General features: G+C 36.3%; 1 protein-coding gene across 4 annotated transcripts in view; it reads right to left on the minus strand.

Moving 5' to 3' along the window:
• Positions 1–19450, minus strand: part of Adgb (androglobin) — a 124928-nt gene that overhangs the window by 95045 nt on the left and 10433 nt on the right. For all 4 annotated transcript variants that reach the window (XM_005390627.2, XM_013517404.1, XM_013517405.1 and 1 more), the window contains exons 3-6: positions 13303–13395; positions 10067–10138; positions 9228–9437; positions 2383–2522 (exon numbers count right to left, since the gene is read on the minus strand). In XM_005390627.2, coding sequence (XP_005390684.1) covers positions 2383–2522; positions 9228–9437; positions 10067–10138; positions 13303–13395 — 515 coding nt within the window. The remainder of the gene's footprint in view (positions 1–2382; positions 2523–9227; positions 9438–10066; positions 10139–13302; positions 13396–19450) is intronic.

Here is a 19450-nt window from a genome sequence, read left to right on the forward strand (position 1 = left end):
CATTGTGAGTTCAAGACCAACCTGGGATACAAAGTGAGCTCAAGGCCAGCCTGAATTGCATAGCGAGACCCTATCTCAAAAAGACAAAAAAAAAAAAAAAAGGACTAAAAATCACTAATGAAAAACAGAATAACCAATGAAGGAGGTCTTGTTCTATATCACACTACAAGAAAACACTATCTTAGCAGCAAGATGATTTGTTAAACCACTTAAGGAGGTCCAATGATTAAATTTAAAATATACCTATAAAGCATACATATAAACCTTATTTGAAAAAGCGTTTAAATTAATGTATATATAGTACATAAAGCATACTCATATATTATAAACTATGTAACACAAATAGTATATAACTCATTTTATACTCAGTAACTATCTCACATGCCTATGAGGATGTATCTTAGGTCAGTCTCATCCATGGCCAGTCACGACAGTATCAGAAATCCTTAGATAACTCCTGAGAAACCACAAACATAAAAAGTCCATCCTCTTACACTAGAGTGTGTTGTCCACATAGCAAAATGTCAGAGGGTGATATTAGACAAATATCACTGTTTTCATTCAGTCCTTTTATTTATTTTTGAGGAGTTTACTCTATTCATATTTATACACAGTAATGCCATCCTTCGCTCCCACCCAGGAGTCACAGATGCTATTGACCATACTTCAGTTTGTAGTGTTGATTGTACTAACACATGGGTCCTTTTCTTCAGAAGGAAGTTACACAATCCTAGTCGTATATTCCTGCATTATCTATAAATGTGAATTGGTTTGTTGTTTATGAATTATAATTATAAACTATTATAGGCCTACATATCTCAAAGATAACAACTCTAGTCTGAAATCCTTTTTGGATAACCACATTTACAAAATGACTTGGCAAACCTTATGGAAATATTGCTCTTTTCTTTACATATTTCACACTCATATTAATATAACTGATATATATTAGTTTTTTAAATGTAGAAAACTGAACTTTGCAAAAAAATACTCTAACATCTGAATAGAATTTAGAGAAAAATATAAATTATACAATGGAGGGCACGTTTCCATTAGAAATCCTAAGAAAATTATTATACTTGGTTTGGCCCTTTATTTCCAAACTGGGTTTATTTTTTTTAAATAATAATTTTTATTACTCATGTTCCAGTTAAATTCTCCAGAACTACAGCTTTAAGAAAGACAAAATGTTACTTCTGCCGTCAGGGCCATGTGTTTAATGCCTCACTGATTTGCTTCACTTCCCAGAACTTCAAGTTATGTCTGCGAAATAGAAACACTGGGAACATTACTATTTCCAAATAAACATACAGTTGCCACCAATGCAGATACTCAGAAGTATTTGACTACTTTAAAAGATCTGGGCTAAAGTTTTGTAAAAGTTACTGAAATTAATGACTGGAAGCTGGTGAAACAAATTCACAATAGCAAGTTGAGGGCCACTAAGGGAAAACAGAGATGAAGAGGATGGCAGTTAGGAGGGTTGTTTTTGTTTTGTAGCCTTGGGAGACAAAAAAGAAGCTGAGCAAAAAGAAGATCCACACAAAGCAGACTTAGCTTCTGACTATTCTAAGTCTACGACAGGAGTGGAAGGGCAAGTCTGCACTGGTTTGTTAACACATGTGGGTGTGTTCTGGTGAACACGGAATTGCTCTCTTTGACTCCGCAGGAAGGTACCAATCAAGGCCAGTACAGTGTGGTGAGGATTCTCCCACTAAGCAGTGAGAAAAACTGCCATGCATTCCGAAGTCAAGCATCGAAGCTTTTTTTTTCCATTGTAAACTGGAACCATTTTCCATTTGCTGGAACCAGAATGAGATGACCACTTGTGCATAGCACACAGCAGGCATGCTTCATATGCTGAGTATACAAATCATGCAGGGATGTAGGACACAGCAGACATTTGCAAGCATAGTAGAGGAAATATAAGTAGTTTTCATCATGAATGTGTCAGAAGTGACTAAGGAAGAACACACTGACATCATTCTGAAAACTTTAAATTATTGCAAAATATACAGAACTTAAACTTTAACTGGGTCCCAGAATATATAACTCACTAGTCAAACTAATACTTGCCCTTACAAAACAATTTCTTTTTCCTATTAAATGGAAACATTAGTTTCCATGATCCATTTTCATTCATCACAAGAGAGTATTATGTATAGAATTAATTTTTTAGTGTTTTTTTCTTGAGACTATTTTGTCTTACAGTTGACTACTTCAAATTGGTGGCTTTAACACTTGGTTTTTATACTTGAAAGTTTACACTGTTTGGAAAAAGGATTTCACTTTATTTTTAAAAAAGAAGTCATTTAACATGAATGTATATTTGCTGTTTTGCCTTTTTGTTTTTAGACAAACGACTGATAATTTCTTACATACTCAACATTTGCCAGCTTAATGAGAGCTTTACACAACAACATTGGCCAGAGTTCAAATTCACAGGTTGTAGTTGGAAGCAGTAGATTGTTATCTTCATCAAAAGGCAGAAAGTCATCAATAGTTATCTTTCTCCAGCAACCCTAAAAATAAGAAGAAAACAATATAATGTCATCAAAGATTTATAGTATTTTTTCTCACACATTCGCTAACATTGCTATTTGCTATTTTATCAATTTATGTTAACATTAGTATGAGATACTAATTTTCAATATTACTCTGGTTTAGCATTTTACTTAATTTTATTAATATAATTAACATTATCATTATTTCATTTTATAATTATAGCACATCCATATCTATGCATCAATATCTATGCATTCCTATTTCTGAGTTTTTGTGAGCACACAATGCAATAAATTATGACATTTCAAATAGCAGAATTGAAATATTATACAAGCTTGGGCAAAATTAATTTATTAAATATAAACAGGATATAAATTCTCTAATACAATCTTAATAATTACTGCTTATATGTGTTCACTGATTTACACTTCTAATTCTGATACTATGCCTATTCCTAATTAAAGACATAATTTTTAACATGGAGTGAATATCTTACTTAGTAAAATACATTTATATGTATGCATATTTTACTTCATAATTAAAATATAACATTAATATTTATGAACTGTTTCACTTTAGTTTTACACGCTGTTTTATTATACATTAATTCCTTTTCCAGAAAATATTTTCAGTAGTGACATCAAGCATTATGAACCCCAAACTATGCCTAACACATGGTCTATTAGCATTAATTACTTTCGGCTTAGTAGAGGAAGGCACATATGCAAACAACATAAAATACAGTACGTTCAAAGTGCACTAGTACCAGAGAGGAAAGTATGACCACTTTGGCCGGACAGAGTCATCACAAGAAAGTGACATTTGCACTGAAGATTCAAAGAACAGCATTTTTTCCCAGATAGGTAAGAGCATTAGGTGAAAAATGTTTTAGTTGTATGATAGTTGTAACCTCAAACTTCATGTTGGCTTATTTATAGATTCTGTTTTTCTTTCTCCATTAATAGGTGACAGAAGGCAGGATAGGGTTAAAGGCACAGGTGTATCACTTTCTCTAATTTCAAACAAAATTACCTCCCAAAATGCACAGGGAAATAAACTAGATATAAGAGGGAAAGCACTGTGTGATGAACCATCATTGAAGCTACCTTGAAAAGGCTGCTTTGGAGAAAGAGGCTAGCAGGGGCTGGAGGAAGGGAAGGTGGGAACTTATTATTTAATGAGTACAAAATTTCTGCTTGGGATGATTAAAAGCTCTAGAAGTAAGTAGCGGTTTCAGTTGCATAACTCTGAAACAACTTAATGCCACTGAATTGTACACTTAAAATGTGGAATCTTATGGTATTTATATTTTACCAAGACAAAAAATAGCAAAAAGTGTTCCCTCTCCACACTCTATTTTCAAAACAGCTTCTTGAAGAGGATACCTGGTTTCCTGAAAGGAAAAGTTTTAAGCAGCCAGAAGTTAAGCCAGAGCAGTTCAACAAATATCACCTCTCACTGATGATCCAAGATAACGTTTTTTCAGTTAAAACTATTTCAATTACTAAACATCACTAAATTGTACACTTTAAATGAGTGAAATGTATGGTAAGTCAGTCAGACTTCAATAAATCTATTTTAAAAATACTACACTAGGCCAGATTTTCAGTGTTACATACATTTCTAAAACAGTTTAACTAAACTTATAACCATTTTATTAGGAATGATTTGTGTTCATTTATATTACACATTGGTAGCTTTCTTAAATCTTAAAGTAAATATTATATACAATATACATTACATATTAGATATTAGATGTAGCTGTAGCTGAATGTTTATTTCCCCTCTAAAAGCATACATTGAAATCTTAACACCCAATATGCTGGTACTGGGAAGTGGGTCCTTTAGCATGTGACTATGTCATGAGATTAGAGCATCCAGGAAAGAGGTTTGTGCCTTTTAAAGGGCTGAAAGGACTAGAGGTCCCCCTCTTCTACCATGTGAGGTTAAAGTGAGCGAAGTGGCCTCAATCTATGAACTAGGAAGTAGGTCCTCAATAGACATCAAATCTCCTACTGCCTTAATCTTGGATATCTTAGCCTCTAGAACTGTGAGAAATAAATTTCTGTTATTTTCAAGCCTTTTGAGCTGTGCTATTTTGTTACAGAAACTAAAATGAACTATATACAATTTATGAGACTCCCCCATCATAAAACACTGAATTATGTTTGCATTTGGTATTTTTATTATTGTAAAAATGATGTGTTGGACTTTCTAAAAAAGTTTACTAGGGCTAACATCACTTTAAAAGACTACCAAAATATTTAATTATTTAGCATGCTTATTAAAAGGTAACTTTCCTTTCCTATAAATATAAATTACTAATATAAATATAAATGTTACAAACATACTTTAAAATATAACCATGTTCAAATTTAATATTTTTAACACTTGAATTCCAGGTGAAGATAACTAAATGGCTACCTATATTTATCCCCTCTTCCTCCTATGAGCACTCAGAAAGGATAATACAAAAAATGTTAAATCAATAGCACAAATAACAATTAGAAAAGATCAAGAAACAAGTGACAAGTGGACAGAGATTTCAGTAAGTAGTTGAATTATGAAAATTATAGAAGTGGACTGGAACCCAACTTCACTCCCACACCCCCACTGCAGTAACAAGGTGGTGCTCTTCCCTACAGAGGGCCTAAGGATTGCTCTCTGATTTCTATGCCCGCCCTGAAGCATACAACACAGTTACTCTCCCCCGTAGTGAGTAGAACTAAGACCTCCACTCTCCTCCTGCAACAAACAGGAAGCACCCTTCACAGTGTGAGCTTGTGGAGGAACTCAATTCCACCCACTACCCACGCAGGAATAAGAGGCACACAGATGGAGCTTTCTCACTTGGGTGACAAATAAGAATGGCAGACCAGACTAGCACAGCAGAGGCTTTATAAACTCATTGGTATTTGATAAACTGACCCACCAAGATGAGCCAGGAATTTAATCCAAATAGACTATCTACTACACTTAATTAGAAACCAGACTGTAAAACATAATACCAAAAATGTCTAAGAAATTATCCAAAATTATCCATTATACCAAACATTATGAAAACCTTAATTTTGCAGAGAAAATATAACTAAGAGAGCACAATATCCAAATGACAGCAATATTGATGACAGCAATATTGCACTTATTCAATAACAAATGAAAGTTTCTCATTACCCCCAGATAGAACCATCCAGTTGCAGTGAAACGAACTCAGGGGTCCCCACTGACTCAGTATTACAGTGAGTTGTATCACTATATCATTATGTATTATAGTGTAATCATAACAGAAATAAGGCACATAATAAATGTAATGTACTTGTGTCATCCCAAGGCCATCCCCTCTGTGCCTGGTCTATGGAAATACTGTCTTCCATGATACAGCTCCTGATGTCAAAAAGGTTTGGGATTGCTGCCTTACAGGACAATGCTGGGGTGGGGCAGTCAGACTGAACATCAAGTCTAGCAGTCTCCTCTTGTTCCTCATTGGGCTCATCCAATGAATGGCTTGTGGGGATGCTGTTAAACTCTGAGAGACAGTTTGTTCCAGATGAAATATTCTGGTAGATTTCTAGTTTAGTAGAAATCTGTTCCCTCTACTAGGAACATCCAAAATGTGTTGCTATGTCCAATCTACTCTCTAATCTTGTTTTGGTTGTTGTCACTGCAGAAAACCCTGATTCAGAAAGACAGGCTATTGGAAATGAAAGAGGATGTTCTAACTTCTGTAAATTTCAGGATATTCCCTCTTGACTTTAATCCAGAATATATGGCTATAAAAAGTTGCTTCAAACATACTTTTAAGGCCACTGTCTTTTGTGATCTCAAACAACTGATCCTCCAAGTTGATTCACCTATCTTATTCACAAGTGGGTTGAGGATCCATTCTTCCCTAATTCAGGGCTCTTTTGCAGTTGGGAAGTAACGCTCAAACTCTTCTGAAAGCTGAGATACGTGTTCATGCACCAGCTGGAAGAAGCCCCTGACTCAGTCTCCTTCAAAGTCTCTGTTAATTTTTGAAAGATGTCAAAAATTTCAATGTTCACTCATTACCCCCATAATTCCAGTTTGGTTTTGAATGCGGTCACTTGATATTATGACTTGAACACAATCGTCATTCTTACCTGAAGTGACAGACTAAGAAGGTTAAATATGTCATGCACATAAGCAAGTTTTGCCACCCATTCTATGTCTCTGAAATGTGCTGCTAGCGGTGACTGCTTTTTTTTTTATTTTAAAGATAAAAAAACTAACAACAACAATGAAGACAAAATCAAAACAACAAAAATGATACATGACCTCAAAATAAAGTGATAGGAATTAACAATGGTTGCTACATTACACACTGTTATCTGCAACGAAGTTGCTCAGTCCACTAGATGTAAGAATGTAAGATTGATCAAACAATCAAAGACATACTCACTCTGAAACTCTGGCCACTGATCTACCTTTAGAAAGCCATCTCACTTTTGCATATAAAAAAAAAGATGCGTGTGCTCTGTGTCTATCTCCTCATAAAGCTGCACAAATAAACATATGTTAAGGGCATGTATTTTAATGTGATTGATAATTTTAATCACATTTTGCAAAATGTTGTTAAGTCTAAGTGACATTTTTCAGCTAGCCAGCGTTTCTCTATAAATGATACCACGAGCAGATGTACATTCAGAAGTGACCTCTCTGACCTAAGCAGTGAAACCAGAAAGCCACCCCATCATGGCAGCCGTCCCATCCATACATATACTGACACAAAGTGACTGATTCAGTTTTCCTAACACATAATCATCCAAAAATGTGAATAGTTCTGCAGCTGTGGTTGGTTAGCAATAAAAATGGACATAAAATATCCTATGTATACCCTTCTGGAATTATATCATACAAAAACAAGCATTGTTGCTCTGGTGCCAACATGAGTAGACTCATCAACTTGGATTACACGGTGAATCATTAACCGTATCTAACAACTGTGCTGCAATATCCTCTGCTATTTCATCAATTTGTCTAGTTATGGTGCTAGCCAAAAAAGGAACACACATGCCACCTTTTGAACACAGCCTCTCCTAAAAGTCCATGACAAACATCAAGCAGTAGGCAGGATCAACACTTCAACAACAGTAAGGGTGTATCAGGTTCAGGGATGTGATTATGCACTGAGAATGATGTTCTCAATGCAGACACATTTGATGAAGCGGCAGCCTTCAAAAATTGCTTGTTATTCCTTTTGAAAAACTCTAAATGCTCTCCTTACTTGAGAGGTCCTTGGTCACCATATAGCAAAGCAGTTTAGAAGTTTTAGGTTTCATGGCTTCACTGACTAGCAGGTTACCACATATTATACAAAGCAGTCTTGGAGAATGAATCACCAGTTGCAATGAGCCCACTTTATGCTTGAAACATTGTGTCAACTTGGGGAGTCTAGAGGTTTGGCTAAGTAACTCCGCAGGGAGCCAAAGTGCTTGCTTTGTATACATCCTGAGCTTGTGGAAGAGGACAGCATGGAGATTATGTGAGCGCTACAGGCCCCCTGGGTGGGGGTAGCCTGTTTACAATGTAAGCCAGGGAAAAAGGCTGCTTGCCACCATTCCTCCCTTTTGGCTCTTGTTGTTTTTGCTGTGTTCTGCCACCATGAATGTTTGCCCTCTGCCATGTGCCACTCTGCCTCGGAGCCAGCCAACTATGGACTGAAACTTTCACAAACTGTAAGTTAAGTAAACCTTTCCTTCCTTAATTTTGGGCGTTGGGTATATTGTCTCAGCAATGAGAGAAAAGTAACTAAGACAGCCCATAATTTAAGTAGAATCTTGATATTTTCTTTTAAATTCAGCTTTCTTTTGGTTGGAAGTCTTAGTCTTCTGCTGTCTCACCACTGGATTTTTCCCCTTTTCCAAGAAACTCTCCAATGACATTTGTCTTTTACTCACTTTGGCTCAAGTTAGCTTGCAGGCTTACCAAAGCTGTGACTGAGACAAGTGTACAGTTCAGGAAAGAGGCCTGTATAGAAGTGGTAAATAAAATAATGGGTGGATCAAAATAAGTGTGGACTAAAAAAGTGTTGGATTTTGACTTAAAGCCCACCATCAGATGCAGCTATACAACTGAAGTACATCAATTCATTTACCACCTGAAAGCCTGCCACCAAATACAGTTTAACTGTCACTGGCCACTCACTGATAAGGTTTTGATGTGAGTTTTCAAGCAACTGATTTATTGTGGTCTCTGTGCAGTCAAACTTCTCTGCTAATGTTAATCTGCATTTGCAGCTGCTCCCCAATGCTTGCATCACCACCTCAGCTCTACCTCAGATCATCAGGTATTAGACTTTCATAAGGAGCATACCACCTAGGTCACTCACATATGTGGATCACAGAAAGGTTCACATTCCTCTGACAGTCACTGTCACCACTGATCTGACAGGTGATGAAGCTCAAGGGGTGATGTGAGTGATGAGGAATAGCTGTAAATACAGATGACACTTCACTTTCTCACTCACTGTTCACGTCCTGCTGTGTGGGCTTCACCAAAGGCCACAGAGTGGTTACTGATCTGTGGCCAAGGAATCAGGGATCCCTGCTAGGCTAAGTTTCCTAAAGAGATAAGCTAAATGACTGGCTTAGCCTGAGATTTCCAAAGTCGAATACATTTTTTCAAGCCTTGTTTTTTGGTTTCACAAATATATTTCAATATGAAAGACACATGAATTTCAATGCACATAATCTTAAACTTACCATCCAATAAAGTTTCACCACATACTTCCCATAGCTATTAAACAAAGGCATATGGCCTTTCACAGCCTTGCACAGGGAATATATATGTTCCCAAGGCTTCCAGAGGAGAATAGGAGGTTCTGCAGAAGCTGCTTTAAAATAATTGCTCAAAATTTCTCCATTGAATATCTTCCATACTGCATAGATTTCACTGATAATCCACCTCATCAACTAGAAACAAAGGACATTAGTGTTAATTGGTTATTTCTCAATTATAGGTACTGCAGGGAGGGGTGTGAAAAAGTCTACTTCTGATAGTATTAAATTTCATATAAAATGTATTTTGATTTCTAAACTACAGAATAAAATCATGAGTCTTGCTTTTGTTTCCAGGAAATATAGTCACACTACAAACTGAAAGGCCTAATACAAGTGACCTCTGCTTGCAACTAACTTTCATTTGGCCACATATCTGCATAACAGAGAGGGGCAGAAGAAAGAAAGAAGAGGGAGAAAAACACAGGGAGACAGAGACTCTGAAAGCACTGATGATTTTTACAAAAAGTGAACTACAACAGTAGATTTTATGTGTTCTCACCACATACAAAAATATGAGGTAATTTTATTGGTTGTGATGAATATTCCACATTGTATACATATATCAAAACATCCAACTATATACCCTAAATATATACAATTTTTAATTTTCAATTGTATTTCAAAAAAGTGGGAAAAGAAATACTATTATATTAAAACTTAAAGGCAAGCAAGGGAAAACCGAGCTTGGCTGTCTGGGAGATGTTTTCCCAGGTCTGAAAAGCATTCTGCAATGAGACTTTGGTTCATACTTCCCTACATACCTCACTGCAGAATAAATGTTCATTTGTTGAAAACAAGTCAAATGTGATCTCGTCTTTCACAACTACTGGAGCCTGAAATAATAATATATACATAGGTATTATCCCATAACAATGATAAAGGAAACACAACTTAATAAGCTATAGCTTAATGAAATAGGTTAAACATGATGCTATTTTTCACAAACAGAGGAATAAGAATAAATAAAAATAAGTGTATTATTTCCTAAAATAATTTTTACTTAGAACTGTTGGTGAAATTAGTTGAATTTAATGCTGATAAATTAGAGTATTTTAAAATACAAATAAAATATATGCAGATAAACAGCATGCATACACAGTTTTAAAAGTGATTTGAAATTTAACCATTCAAGTTAAACCTGAAGCTGCTATCACCTGGAAATGGAAAAAAAAACCTTTACTTCCGATTAAAAAAAAATTACATGTGCTTTAAATATTGTCATATTTTAAAATTTAAATATCATTATTTAATTTCTACAAATAATAAAATAATAGGAAAATATGACTTGGAATATTTTAAATGAGTTAAAATGCCCATCAAAGCTTATATATTTAACATTTTAAACAAACATGCAAATATTTATTAGAGAATTAGACATTCTGCAATGTCTATTACCGAATTAGATTTTTATAGATGGTAATATAATCAGTTATCCTTAGTCACCAGTACAACTAGCACCTGAAAAAATCAATAAAATTATCTATGTTAAAGAAAAATTTACCTAAAACTATCTTGAAGCCATGAGTTGACTCTTCTGATGATATATTATAAACACAGTTTATTCTAGTTTGACTATGGTGGAATGCCCATAATTTTCCACAGCACCAGTGTGCAATAAAAGCAATTAGTCACAGATTAAGTATTTGATGCCAAAAATTTGAAACATTACACTTAACAGTTATCCACAATGAACAGTAAAAACTGACTTTGTAGAAGACAACAAATATCAACATAAAGATCTCTATAATGGCATTTTAGCACCACTATTCCCTACAGCTGCACCTAGACAGAATAAATCGTGAGATATATTAGAATGTTCAATAAAATCAGTGTTCAGGGTCTGGGCTCCCAATCTCTCATGCTCAAAACCTATTCAAATCTGGGCTGTAACCCTGTGAACACAGCTCATGAATCCTTTTGGTTGGAACACCTCATGTTGACCCTGAAACCTTTTCTCTGACTTAAATCATGTCTTTTGATTTAGTCTTTTGCTTAGAGTTCTATGGTATGTTTGAGACTGGACTGCATTTATTAAAGTGAGAGTTGAAATTACTTAGTGATTCATGAAATCAGTTTAGTGGGTCAAGGCTGCAGAGTGTGAGAGGGAGAGAAACAATACAATAGAGTACATTTTATATATGATCATTACTGTGTGCAGGATTTTTGGTTCAACTTTATACATGTACATATTTAATGACTGTCAATTAAATAGTAGTTGCCACTGTGGACCTAGTCATTAGGGCTTGAAAAACACCCTGCTAGGTAGAGCTTTCCTACTTAGCCATATTTTCAGTTCTGTCTGCCCTGATCCATATTCCATCACTGTGAATCAGGAGAAGGCAGCCATGCAGAGGGAGGGGAGAGTTAGTTATAGGAGCTGACAGCATTATGATACCATTGGTGTAGGTGTCGTGAGCAACAATGAATGAATTTATTTTTACTACAAAAGTATCTCTATTTCTTGGAACTAAAGTATACAAAAAAAGAAAAAGACAGTTCAGAAAACATTTCTACTTATTCAAATTTATAAGACTCTTACCTCATGAAATTCATATTACCTATTTTCATGAAGTGTAAACCATGGACTTATATTAATAGCATATCAATATAAAGTACATTATATTGGCATCACAGAATTTATAGTCATGTCCATGTTAACTAAGCATTAAGCTTTTTTTGTTTTTCTGACACAGGATTTCACTGTGCACTTCAGGCTGGCCTTGAGCTCACTACGTAGCCCAGACTGGCCTCAAACTCACAGCAATCCTCCTGCTTCAGCCTCTCAAATGATGGGATTATAGGCACGCACCACCACACCAGTTTAAATTTAATTTAAAAGCATGGTTCAGGAATACTTGATTTACTTAAAAGTCTCTTACAAGTGGGCATTCAGAAAGTATATATTTTTATTCTTTCACTTTAGTAAATCTTATTGAATTTAGGTATACCCAACTTTCTCTCCTAGTAACTGTGGTAAGATTTTCTGTTTTTTGGTTTTTTTGCATTAATAGCAGGGCTGATGAAGGCTAAAACTTTCAGTAATAAAATCACTTTTTGTAGAGACAGTTTTAATAGAGTCTACAAATGTATAGAAAAATCAGCTCCATTATAACCATTTATTACTAAATAATATAACCTATTAATTTTTTTATTCATTAAATGACAATCAAACAGGAGAAAAAAGCATTAATGACAAGTAAACCACTGGAAAAAATAAATACACTCAAACTAATGCAGTTTTTCAGAAGTTAGGCAAAAATAGCCAGGCACGGTGGCACACAAATAGCCTCCTAAATCCCAACACTTAGAAGCCTGAGACAGGAGTATCACTGTTAGTTCAAGGCCAGCCTGAGCTACCTAGTGAGTTCAAGGCCAGCACAGAATACACAGTGAGATCCTGTCTCAAAAACAAAACAAAACGAGAGAGAGACAGAGACAGAGACAGAGACAGAGACAGAGACAGAGACAGAGACAGAGACACAGAGAGAGACAGGGAGAGACAGAGAGAGAGACATCAGACTAACATGGCCACAGTTTTAAAGTATGTGTTATTTTGAATGAAGGTTTTTCAGGTGGTGTCTCAATCAAGATCATTCAAATGTTTAAACATAAGAGTCCAAAAATAAAGGTGATCTTTGGAAGAGACCTTAAGAATCCACCGAATTGAAAACCTAAGTGTAAATCTCTTGGACTACAAAACTAATGCTAGCAAACATCAGAGAAAATAGACCTCCCGGCTATAATTTGACATTTTGGAGAAAAGTATAAACCTCAAGACTCTAAATAAAAATTTAACAATCTCATGGAAACCAGTATAAAAAATTACTAAACCATACTGATAAACATTGATTTCTGATTTAAATGCAAAAAAGCCTATTTATTCTCACTGAATGCCACAAGAAAATTTACTCTAAATCATTTCAAAAATGGAAATTTGTAGGCCATTATATCCCTATAGTTAATGAGTATTTTCTTTAATAGTAAAAATACTTCTTACCCGATTTATCACAAAATCCTGTGGACGTTTCCAGGAATATATTTTCAATGATGGTGGCAATTCAATCTTTCCTTCAGGATCTTCAAAAAAATGCTATATAAAAAATATGAATTGAGCTTCTTTTTCTGTGGTTTTATCAAAATAAAAACAATTCAATCCTAATTAATGTAAGTGTACAGATTTGATCAAGAAATAAGCATTTATAGAGCAACCTGTGTATTTATTCTCAGAACTAGTTCGTGGAGTACTTGGAGGATACTGAAATTAACAAATGTGTATATCCTTCTGAGCATCGAGTAGCAGCTGGATTGCAGAGGTAGTGGCCCAAACAAGTGTGAACTGTTAGGTGTGGGGGAAACTATTTAATACGAGTCTGTGGACACATTGAAAACATTTTGTTTTGTTTTTACCTGAGTAAAGAAGACTGAGAACTGGTACTGTTGGAATCATAAGTAAGATTATGTGTAAATAAAACTTGAAATTTTGCCCTGATATTCAATTATTAACTTTTAAAATTAATGTTCTTTTGAGATCATTACTGTATACATTCATGTGCAGCTGTAGAGAAGAATAAGAGTTCCTGGGTTCCCTTAACCTGGTTTCTCCAATGGAAACATCTTGTGAAACTCTTGTGCAGTATCATAGCCAGGACACCAACCTTGACAGTCAACACCAAGGGCAGGCTCGGCACAAGTACCCTTCCCGTGCCTTTCATAGCTGCACTAACCAGCCCAGCCCCAACCAGACTCCCAAACTAACACCAGACAATCACTAATCTATTCTCTATTTCTATAATTTTGTCATTCTAGTAATATTACATAGAAGCACATGGTATGACACCTTTTAGGTTGTCTTTTTTTCTCTTTCGGAAGAGAAATACTCAGCATAATCTCCTAGTGACTCATCCAAATGGTTGCATGTATGTATAGTTTGCTTTTATTTATTGATGAGTAATATTTCATGGCATATGTATTTGCTTGTTTGCCTATTAAAGGATATCTAAGGTTTAGGTTTATGGTGTTACCAATAAAACTGCTTGGAACATTTATGAATATAGGTTACAGAATTTTGTGTGAACCTAAGTCTTTCTCTAGGATAAATGCCCAAGATACAATGAATTGGCTAATTTTTGAACTTTATTATGGGTCAATTAGTGAACTCTGGAGAAGGAATTATATTCAAATATCTACTCTCAAATAGTACCAATCTAGTTAGTTGAAGACTTTTTGGGTCATTACTATGTTAGAGTTCTCACAGCTCAGAAAGTCCTGGGAAGAAAAGATCCTCACAGAAATAACATGAAACATGCTATGAGTGTGAATAAAGTGCTTGGGGAATGTAAATTATCTGTATGGGAAAAGGGCAACTAAATTTCACCTGCACTGATAGAAACAGGAAGAAAAAAAACACTGTATTGTGGTTTTCATAGTAATTATATTTTTACCCTAAATCTGTTATAGCCTGAGAACAGGTTATACTTGAAGACAGTGGCTGGTCCTTAAACATTTTAAGGGCATATGTTTATCTGCAACATGTGGTTATTGTCACATTTAAGACACTGGAATCTGAATGGAGACAAAGGCAGTGCAGCATCTAGCCAAAATGCCCGAAGAATGAGTCTTTGAAATACTGAAGTTTCCAATGAGCTACCGTAGACTTCTGCAAGTCCCTCACAGTTTTCTTTCTTACAAATATTAATTAAGTAATTTTACTGTTCCCTATCTGACAAATCTAAAGTTACCTGTGTCAGTTTCTATTATTTGATGTTTCCTCTTGGTTTTCATTCACTGGGTTCTTTTCTCTTTGGGCTTAGTAATTTTGGATTGAATGATATACACTGGATAATGTCTTCCCACATGAATTTGTTTCCTTTGGCAGGAGAGTTCAAGATTTGCTTGACCCAGTTAACAATCTGTCTCAGATCTGGGTAGAGCTAGTGAACCTTGGTTTGCCCATACTTCCTACCAAATGCTACACCTATTCCTGGGCACTATCTAAAAGGCTGGAGTGCTTATCAGGGTCCTTTCACCTAGATGTACCAAAATTCCATCTCTTCACAGCACCATGAAACTTCTTAGTTACCAGGCCTCTAAAGCTGTTACTTTTTACTCATTTGTACAACTTGCCCTTCATACACATGGCTTAAGAGTTTAGCAAATGTTTTAAAATTTTAAAATTAGATGCATACACATAACACCCATAACTTCTGAATTATTGCTAAAAATCCAAAATATGCACATTTTCATTTGGACCCAGAAGGTTCAGCAACCTTTGCATCTCACCGTTCACACTTACTCTAAAAGGCTGTTTAGAACACATTCCTCATGCATCACTGATTTTGACACTACTCTTCAAGTGCTAATAGCATCAGCAGTTATTTTATTAAAATGTTTGAGAAAAATATCGCTGATGTAAGTCATACCATTTATGATTCTATGTTTTGTGCACAAAACATGCTAATATTCACCATTTTAGAATGCTTTATGTAAAATAAAGACACCATAGTTCATCTAGTCATTTTGGCAATTTGTGTTTGCAAATTTTATTGTGTTTGATAGATATTTTTAAATGGGTTGCTGCATCAAATAAATGAATCATGCTTTAGATGCAATTTAGACATGTAGTCACAACACAGAATCATGTTTAAAGAGTCAAAAGAGCCTAAAATCATAATTGGTAAGTGGAGGTAACCTAACATAGCTCCAGTCTCAGGAACAGATCATGTTCACATGACCAAAAGTAAACAAAGGGTGGCCACCACATGTGAGACTGCACTCTGAGGTGGAGGCCCCAGAGCTCAGACTCATCTTTCCAGTTGTTCTAACAAGACTAAAGGGCCCCAGGACACTCTGCCTCCTCCCTCTGGCTGGACTGTCACCTCCACCTGTCATCTCTACAGAGGAGCGCTGAATAATCATGACCACAGAGGGAAAAAAAATAGCCTATTGCTGCACATTGGCCCATGTCTCTTTGTCTTTCTTTCCAGTCCTGGCCTTCTTTCCAGCCATCATATTTCAATAAAAAGGAGCTACCAGATAAAAGGTAACTCACTTAGGCTATAACTAGGAAGAATTTCTCTTCACCCATTCCTTTTAGTTATGCCTAAAGCCCAGCTCCCACCCTGGGGAGAGATATTTTATTCTGTCAAAATGCTATAATATATGTACCAGGTTACCAACTAATCAGAATAATGCTTAGACTGGTTTTACAAATACAATATGTATTGTTGTCTATGTACAAGAACTTGAGTTTTTCATTGGTCAAAATTAATGTGTTAATTGTTATAATGTATTTCTCATAAATCATCAAAATTTTGGAGATAATTACAGCTAAACCTAGAAGGACCTAAAACAAAATATCAGACTCCATCAACAGAGGGGTCTAAGAGCCAGTGGGATATAATTGCTATTCTAGCCCCTTAAGAACAGTTTCTAGACTTACTGGTAGCTTTATTTCACTTATATGCCAAAGACTAAAGGAGTTTGATACTTATTAGACTGGGTAGATACTTTCACAAATTGGGTTGAAGCCTTTCCTTGTAGAACAGAAAAGGCACAAGTAGTGATAAAAGTTTTAGTCTCAGAAATTATCCCCAGATTTGGACTTTCTAAGTGCTTATAGAGTGATGATGGGCCTTCTTTTAAAGCAACAGTCACACAGGGTGTCTCTCAGATGCTGGGCATTCTCTATCACCTTCACTGTTCATGGAGGCTACAATCATCAAGAAAGGTAGAAGAATGAGACCCTAAAGAGACATCTTCACAAAATGGCCCAGGAGACCCACCTACAGTGGCCTCACTACCTTTAGCTCTCATCAAAATAAGAAATTTTATTTCTTAAATTCTAGGCCTCGGTCCATTTGAAATGCTTTATGGATGCGGTTTTTTCCCACTCTTTTCAACAGATGCCTTACTGAGGGATGTCACCTCCCTGGATAAATTCCAATAGACTCTTCAACATTAAAGGGAAGCTCAGCCTAAAAAAAAGAGAAATCCTATATTCTATCCCAGAGACTTAATACTGGTAAAGTCTCTTCCCTCATCATCCACTTCCCTAGGACCAACGTGGGAAGGACCATACACTATGATCCTCTTAACTCCATCAGCTGTCAAGATAGGAGACTCCTGGATACACCACACTCAACTCAAGTCCTGGGAACCAGAGACTGTCACTGAATGTAAGCAACCATTATTGGAATACTCCTGTGACCCTATAGAAGACTTAAGATTCTTGTTCAAGAAAAAACAGTCTTCAGATAAGTAATCTAAGATGTTACTCTTAACCCTTTTACTAATCATTTTACCACTTAAGGGAGAATATAATTCCTTTCTAAGGTGGGCACAAGCATACGCAGAGTTGTTACAAACATCTTGCTGGATATGTGGCCTGTTCCCCTTGTCAAATACATCTGGACTTCCTTGGTGGGTATCCCCACTCCAAGGAGAAGACTGGAATAAACTACAAGACTACATTGATGAGTTACGAAAGAGTGCAAGGTTCACAGTTTAGCCCACAAGGTAGCTGAGTAACTTATAAACCATACTGTCAGTGATTCTGGACTTAATAGAATTTTTCCTAACAATGCCACTGAAGTCTCCTTAAAGGCTCTAGTAGGACCCCTATTAAATAAAAGTAAGGGCCCTCTCCTGAGGGCCAACAACCATAGATCTCAAGATGGCTATTTTCAGATATGGACTGATTATCTCTGGTTAACCCCCACTATAGGACATCTTAGTAGAAAGGCCCCCTTATTTTAGGAACAGAAAAATCACTCCTATTCTCATAGGCCTAACTCTACTAAGTACTTGGGATGGACACCCCCTGAACAAGATATACATACAATTACTTTATAGGCTGAAGATTGGTTTACAACAAACTGGTTTAATTGCCCCAGAATTAGATGGGCAGTCCCAATGATACTCACTGGTCCTGTGGAACCCCTGGATGGATAGGAAGATGTACACTGGGATTGGCATGGTTACAAGGCAGAAGTGTCAAAAGCACTAACAAACCTTCAAACTTACCCCACCTATGGCACTGATGGTTTCACTGCTATGTCCATCTGGCTTCTATTTTTATCTCTTCCCTAGGGTTAGAGGATGTCATGTAACACATTTTTACATGACATGACTCGAGGCCTTAACTAACTATATTCAGCAGGCCTTAAACAACACAGTGGCTGATCTCCATCTCCTGAATAAAGAAGTCAAGCCATTCTGCAAAAATCAAATGGCATTAGACACTGTAATAGCAGCACAGGGGATACTTGTACAATTATAAAAGCTGAATGTTGTGTGTACATTCCTGATCCTTCTGCTAATGTCTCAATAGCTGTTCTAGATATTAGACCACAGGTTAATGACTGTCAAATTCTAAAATTCCCTGGACCTTCTCCTTATCCTCTTTATGGAAAGCTATTACTGGCTCTTCCTGGTGGAAAACTTCGTTGGCTATATTCATAATTTATCCTGCTGATTTTATTATTTGGCCCATGCATACTTAACTGTTCCTGTGACCTTGTCTCCTCCAGACTTACAGCTGTACGTCTACCCAAGACAAGAACACCTGGCACCTATTAGGGCCTTTAGATAGATCCTTTAACTGACTGCTGATCTCTGACCTCTGACTGCTGATCACAACTACAACCCTCTTCAGCTGGAAGCCAGATCTGTCTTCACCCCTTGCTCCCTCACAGCAATTAGGGGTACTTCTTCAAAGGGGTGAATATTATAGATAGCTAAGTTAGGTAGAAATGTTGTAAGCAGTCAGACAGGGCTGGGCCCTCAAGAGATCAATGCACAAGACAGCCGTGGCTTGAGGCACATTCAGTAAAAAGGCCAGACTTCAAGAAAAAGAAGAACTATTCACCCATATACTTCCCTAGGGATGAACAGCAGTGATTGATAGATATTCTAAGTAGGCATCAATCACCTTGGGGTGGAGGACCAGACCTCCTTAACCCCCTGCTTCCAGGAAAGTCTTTGTCTGCCCATGGCACATGCTACATGACTTGTTTCCCCATTTGATCCCCACTTAATCAATATTACCCTAGTGACTATACTTGTTGTATACTTATTGGTTGACCATAGTTTTGTCCCATCTCACACCCACCCTATGATTGCCATTGGATCAATGGCAAAGTTACTAT

The sequence above is a fragment of the Chinchilla lanigera genome, unplaced genomic scaffold, assembly GCF_000276665.1.
Source record: "Chinchilla lanigera isolate Chin_1 unplaced genomic scaffold, ChiLan1.0 scaffold00038, whole genome shotgun sequence".
Lineage (NCBI taxonomy): Eukaryota > Metazoa > Chordata > Mammalia > Rodentia > Chinchillidae > Chinchilla > Chinchilla lanigera.